The sequence below is a fragment of the Arachis ipaensis genome, chromosome B1 (genome assembly GCF_059453495.1).
Source record: "Arachis ipaensis isolate K30076 ecotype BB chromosome B1, ASM5945349v1, whole genome shotgun sequence".
NCBI lineage: Eukaryota > Viridiplantae > Streptophyta > Magnoliopsida > Fabales > Fabaceae > Arachis > Arachis ipaensis.
Genome location: NC_142436.1, coordinates 140,397,273 through 140,404,345, shown reverse-complemented (window position 1 = coordinate 140,404,345; position 7,073 = coordinate 140,397,273). Strand labels below are relative to the sequence as shown.

At 35.7% G+C, this 7,073-nt stretch overlaps 1 protein-coding gene across 2 annotated transcripts; it reads right to left on the bottom strand.

Moving 5' to 3' along the window:
* Positions 1-877: 877 nt before the first annotated feature.
* LOC107636451 (hyperosmolality-gated Ca2+ permeable channel 1.2) lies at positions 878-6,407 on the bottom strand. 2 transcript variants are annotated; one of them, XM_016339959.3, is made up of 12 exons: positions 5,796-6,407; positions 5,112-5,458; positions 4,863-5,018; positions 4,459-4,594; positions 4,183-4,284; positions 3,772-3,888; positions 3,602-3,682; positions 2,990-3,330; positions 2,659-2,904; positions 2,085-2,409; positions 1,766-1,999; positions 878-1,613 (listed from the first exon to the last, which is right to left on the bottom strand). In XM_016339959.3, exons 2-12 carry the CDS (start codon positions 5,423-5,425, stop codon positions 1,260-1,262), a joined length of 2,406 nt encoding a protein of 801 aa, XP_016195445.1. In that variant the 5' UTR covers positions 5,426-5,458; positions 5,796-6,407; the 3' UTR covers positions 878-1,259. The 2 variants fall into 2 exon arrangements, with proteins under 2 accessions (XP_016195445.1, XP_088358064.1); XM_088501938.1 differs by having other exon boundaries at positions 878-1,609; positions 1,762-1,999; positions 5,796-6,404.
* Between the last annotated feature and the right edge of the window lie 666 nt (positions 6,408-7,073).

The window sequence follows — 7,073 nt, the reverse complement described above, 5'->3', positions numbered from 1 at the left end:
AACCAAATTTTTAATAAAAAAGAAATAGGAACAAAAGAGGAAGAAAGAATTGGACACTAAACCTGTGTATCCCCATTATATATTGATATTGATATAGATATATTGATCACTTATATACTATTATATTATGGGCTATTATGTATAAAAAATACTTATAAAAAATAGTAAATAATTAATATTTTGTTGACGTAATTTTATTTACATCATTATTATGATTATAGTATAACGTTATTTATATTAATTATTTATATTTTAATAATTTTTAAAAAATATCATAAAAAATTAAAGATAAAAATATAATTAATAAATTTAATTTTAAAATATCATGTATCTTGAGTACGTAGTGTCAGTCTTCTCTATTAGGAGTGGTTCAATTTTTAAATTCTATCTTGGGTAAACTAAATTTTTAATAAAAAAGAAACAAGGCAAAAGAGGAAGAAAGAATTGGACACTAAACCTGTGTATCCCTATTATATATTGGTATAAATAAAAAATTGTATATAATCATCAAGTTATTATATGTTTAAATAACTTTTAAGTAATAAATTAAAAATGAGAAAGTCTCACGACAATACTTTCATTAAAATCTAATCAATATTTAACCATAAAAAAAAAGAGTGTATAATTTTATACCATTAAAAAATATTAATGATGACTAATTAATGACTACAAATCATAAAAATTTATGATAATATATGATTGGTTATTTATGTAAAACTCTTTTATAACGAAAATACAAGAAAATTATTTATAATAATGAGTAACCTTTTGATTGGTACGCAATTTGAAGGTTGTCTGTTATCCGAGAATGTACTCAAGGGAAGGAATGGACGTCTTTCAGATAAAAACGGAGCTCAATCTGAGGAAAAAACAAACATGAAAAAATACAATAAATATTTGTATAGGATAATTTACAATATACAGTCTCCCCTTGGAACAACGTTATTATTTATGCAATTGAAGATGATAAAGCATGTTTATCAACAAGAAAAGAATCTAAAACCATCAAGCAAGAAACTCTCGGCCGTACAGCATGCAGTCACTTTTCATCCCAAAACTATGCTGCTTACAAAGAATGTTGCATTGTCACTCAACAATTCAGCCTATGCTGCATGCGTGCAAACATGTCCTCATCGTATATTTGCACATCCATTCTTCTAGTCTCTCTGGTCAGCATTCAGCAACACCAATGATTGTTGGAAACCTCAAATGTACATTGATGAGATGTGATTCCTACTTAGTCCATGTCATGATTTGCTTTAAGGCTCTGGAGGGCTGCGAAATGAGGAATCAGGCAGAGAGGGAGATGATGCCCCACTAACACTAATTTTGCTGGGCACAGGTGTGCTCCTTCTAGACTGGCGTTCAGGCAGAGAGGGAGAGGATGCACCACTAACACTAATTTTGCTAGGCACAGGTGTACCCCTTCGAGATTGGCGTTTTGTCGGCACAGGAACACTCTCAGTTTCCCATTTCTGACTGTCTCCATCTTCGTCGTCATCCTCGTCAAGGCTTGCCTTGAAAACCGGATGAACATATGCATTCTGGAGGTATGCTTTCAGGTTTAGGTTTGGTTCTGTTGCTCGTTCTAATGTGTCTTTCATCATTGCTTCCTGTGTCAGTGTAAAAAGTTCACAAAAGGCAAATGATATTATGGTTCAATGATTCACCTTTTGACATTTACATCTCAATTTTAGGATAATATCTAACAAATCAGTCAGCAATAATTGATTTATTCTTAACCATGAAAACAATTAAGACATGCCTGTAAGGGATATTTAACAAATGCAGATTCGAAACGGCCTTTGCAGTATCTATGGAACCATATGGTCAATATTGGCAGTGCAATGAGAAAGGGAGTTGATTGAGCAGCCTTTTTGGTGGTCAGAAGTCCCATTAGAACTATCTGTGAGATTATCAATGCAATCACGATTCGAACATGGACATCAGGCCAGAATGCTGCGCCACTCTCATACTCTTGATTATAAACATTAATTATCTGCAATCAAGTGGTAGGAGTAATATATGAGAACAAATCACAAGGACTATTAAAGTCAACCTTGAAATGGTACACAAGCCGGTACCTGATGACGGAACACAACATAGGCCAGACCAAAGAAAACTATTATGAAAGGAAGAACAGTAGGGGTCACTGGAGCATAGACTAGGCCCAACAAAAAGTACAGTTGTATACGAGGCTCTCCAGTGTTGAAACCAATACTTCCAGCATCCATGGCCTCTTCCCTGTCCTTTTCTGTCTTCACCAGGAAGAAATTTTTTAAATGATATATGATAAGTGGTTTCAACATCAAAACCTCTGCAGCTATCCCAGCCCATCCATCAACCATTATGTAACTAATGAAGAAACTTGCTTTTAAGGGAATTGCAGTGCCAATTGTTATAGGATATCTGACAAGAAAGAAAAGAAGAGAGGGAAATCACACTTTGAACAATATATGCATCCAAATTTAACTTTGAAAAGAATGGTTCTTAAATGGTTAAAGCATCTCTAAAGGTAAGATTTTCTTTCTACTCAATTCATATGAAGTAATCTACCAATTAGATCACACATACAAGCTTACCACAAAACACAAAACAATTTTAACACTGATTACAAACAAGAGAGAAAAGCAGTTAATTCTATGGTCAACAACTTACTCATTGGCTGACTGATGAAGGAAGGTGTCCAGCTGTTGAAATGCTGTTCCAGTAAGTAAGTTCCCCAGAAATATATTTACAAAATTGAAGATATAATATCTAGCAGCTGCTCTCCTCTCTAGTGATGATATTGATCCAAATCCTTCAAATTTTGCCATGATCATCAATATTGTTGGCAAAAAGATGAGAAACAGCTTCAATGCAATACCAGGTAGAAAACCTTGTATGAATGATTTAATAAAAGGGCTGCACAATAAAGTATGTCCAAATAAGTACTCAAGCATGTGTAAGGCATTGTATATTCAGAGGTTTTCTAGAAGATTAGACTTACACACTAATGATCGGCTCCAGCCACGGTGCTGATTTCCGAATTCCATCAAGACTTGCTAGAGTTTGTACAAATGCAATGGGAATCATAAAAAAGAAAGTGAGAAAAAAGAATGCAACAGCCATGATTAGCCTCCTGATAGTGAGAGAAACGTATGGAATTGCCAAGTTTGACCAATAGACATCCCGTGGTTCTGGAGCCCACTCGGTCAACCAACTTGTTGGGTTTCTGGTTTGTTGAGTTTGTGCACAAACTGCCGCACCCCACCGAGATTTAAATGAGACAAACGCAGCAGGCATGGTAGATTTGGGGTCATTAGTGACCTTATCCCTCTCCAAAGCTATCTACAAAAGGTGATAAAGTTGGATCATTGAAACCATCATGAAATGACCCAACATAAGGTCCATAATTTCTAGGGATACCATCCTAAGACTGAGATTTTGTGTCAGACAATTTCCTTCAGCATCTGTTAAGGTTCCAAAATTTAATTTGCGAAGACTATTAAGTGAACAATCAGAATATAATCCATGGCAACAATAAGCAAGGAAACCAGTCATGAAGCAGTTACACAAGTGAAAAAAAAAATCTTAAAAGCATCATAATCATAATACTTACTTCTTTTGAAAGCCTATCAATTTCAGCATTGTGATGATCAATAGCATCCACTTTTGCTCCACAAAGGCCAAGGAAACCAGTCTGGTAAAAGCATGCAAGAAGAAGAGATTGTGATAAATCTGATGGTGGTTATGACAATTTTGAAGGGATTCTAAATTAAACTTAAATACCTTAATTTCAGGCCTTTGTGAAGTTCTTTCAAGTTTATTTTGATAATAAACAAGCCAATTCTGCAACTTCTTCTTCTTCTTAACCAACTTTGCTAGCGTGTTGGCATTGTAAACAACCTGCATAGAAGCCACAATAAATAGGTTAGCACATACTATTGTTTCCCTCTGAAAGGCTCAAGTGAAAGCAGAAAAAATAATTTGATATGATATATCGAGTTAATAATGCTCTCCACCTTTCACATACAACATTTCCGAATATAAAAAACAATAAATGAATGTCAAAGTGCAGCATAAATGGAATATTTAAAAGCAGAAACCAGCAAGTGATTCTTAAATTGTTGAGGTCAGAATCAGCAAGATGATTAATGAATTCAACATTCTGACAATGCAGTGAACACGGTAGGAACCAACCTGGTGAGTGAGATAGGTATCTGGATGATTAACTAGAAAAAAGTGCTCCACAAGCTCACCAACAGATTCATCAGGATCTGGCGGAATATTTCGGACAAGCACCTAAACATAAATATCTCGTGTGAGCAAAATATGCACAATTGAGTACCTCAAGTATCTCAAGGATAAAATTAGATAATTTGGCCTAAAACTGCATTTCCACCAAACAAATAAGTATAAGGCTGCTTAATTTGAACAGAAAATTCATACCTAAAAATAGAGAGTGAAAAATTTTACCGTGAATTGATCGGCACGACGTTTTTCGGATGCAAGAAAATGCAGTCTCATTGCGGCAACTTTTTCATACTCCTTTAGCAAAACAAAGCATGTCAAGAAGGTAAATGCATAAGCAATTACTATGTGTGCCCAAAACCTGAAATAGAGAACAAAAGCTTTAGTAAAACACAAGATTCAATGCAATTTACTGAATATGTGATAACAATATCTAGAGCATATATATTCATGTAAAGCAATTTAGCTTTTCCCAGTAATTAAGGTTGAGCCTAGTCAATAAATACTAGCCCAAACAGGCAGGAAAACATGTTGGCATGGAGTTAGTCTTGAATTTGAAAAGAATTTAATGAACATCAAGAAGCAGCAGCAAATCAATAAACTGAATGGAAAGGAAGCAACTTTGAAACCTTTGAGATCCGCTTTGGACATTTGAAATTGAGATTCTGTCAATGTCACTAGAAGTTAAGTTTTTTAGCTTCGAATTTGCTAGCCCGTCACTTGTCCAATTCACAGGAACCAGAACTGCCCATGCCAAGAATGCTATTGGAACAAAGATTTTAAGCCTGCACAACAAAAGCAGAGAACATCAAGATCATATCCTCCTTTTTCTGATACATGTGATATTCAATTATTCATAGTTCTCTCATTGTTCATACCCTATCAAGTATATCCGCAAGTAAACAACAGAGTCCAATCCAGCATGATCAATGAGCTCCAATTCTGGCATTCTAATTGCAGCTGGCATCCAATTCAAGAACCTAACGTATGATTTCCAATCTAAATTGACGAACTTGCGCATTAAAGTTCCTCCGTGTACGGGATCTGTTCTTAACCCCTTCAGATACCATTTTGGGAAGTATACTCGATCATTAAAAGGTTGAAGCCTCAGAATAGCAAAGGCAACAAAGAAAATAAATGCACTCAAAATGTTTATGGCAGCTGCTAGCGCAATATCAGAAAGTGTAGCCATCTTCTTTCCTCTCTAGAGTTGATGCACCTCTTCCTGTAGACAAGTTTTAGAGAAATGTATAAAGTTGGTTTCAACACACAACTAATCTAAACCAATTTCTCAGTGGAAATACCAGAAGATCATGCTTTTTCCATAAAACATAAGGTTACATGAATACTATTTTTTTAATTCTGTTTACCGCTTTCTGTTATCAGATTGCCTGAAAAAACAAATTCAACATGGCTGTGGCCAAAACAGACACAAAAAGAAAGTTCCCTTTTTTGTTTAAAAATGCACCAATACCCGGAATCACATCAAATCGCTTGAAATTGCATTCTAAGGTATGGGATATGACTAAAAGAAACGAAGGCGGGGAAAAGAGGGGTGTTACCTGGAAAAGCTGAAGATCCAAAGTTGAATAAAAGGGTGTTAGGATATCTTGGAATGAGAACGAAGGGAAGTAGATTCGTGTAGAGTTTTGCAGTGAAATCTTCGTAGAAGACACGCCACGTTCAGAGATGGCACTTTCCCAGGTTACACACAAAACAGAAGCCTTCAGTTAGACGCAGATAGAGAGAGAGTGTGTGTGTGTGTGTGATGAGATTGGTTTGCATAGAAAGGGAAATGAGGAAGAAGAGAGAGAAGGAAGACAACAACGTTGGTGAACATAACAATAATCTCTGCTCCTTTTGGTTGCTACCATAGTGTACACTAGCTTAATACAAAGTGATGCGTGATTATCTGAAAATGACCAATATTTCCATATTAGATTTGATATCAAATTATCAATAACCAATAATAATAAAAATATGCGAATAAAATTAGAACTTGAATAAATGAATAATAAGCTAAGCTGGCTCTCAGCTTCGAGCGAGGACTCCAACACCAACAGTGTGTCGGTAAGGTGCCACGTGGACAGTAGGCAGGCAACGGCTACTTTTACTTGGTTCATTGGTTGTGTGTTGGGTGTGGTTGTTGCTGGAAAGTATTGGATTCACGCGCTAATTAGGGAGCGTGAAAAGTAAGAATGCAAAGGGTATATAACCTGAAGCTGAACGGGGGATTAGTTAGCGACGGCGTACCCGCGTTCAGAACCGTGTCTCTTTTGGGGCAATGGTCCACGTGGCAATATCTCCTTACACTAATGGTTAGGAAGTGGTCCCAAAACTTTTTGGTTAGGGTAACCACTAACCAACCACAATGGCAATTGGCATGCATAGAGGTTTAACTTTTAACTTTTTAAGTGATTAATAGTTTTTATTTTTACTTTATATTTAAATTAATATTAACCATTTTTGTATATTACAAATGTTAAAGCTAGGAGCTCAATTATTATGATTTGACCACAGATAACCCTTAGTTAAGTGTGTGGTCTGCAATTCGCACATCGCTAATCCCACGTTAGGACTTGGGAGTTATATTATCGTCAATACTCGGTTCTTATAATATTGGGTCCGAAATTAATTACTGCTCAACGGCCAATAGGAGAAGGACTGTAGAAATTGTGTCAACTCAGTTATGATATTAACGACGTGAGTGGGGTCAAAGCACCTCACTATAATCATACATTAAAATACAAATTAAACTAAAGGACAATTGGTGGAATAGAAAATTGGATGTCACTCCCCAAAATAGTAGTAGCTGTCCTTTTCTTATTAATGGAACAAGT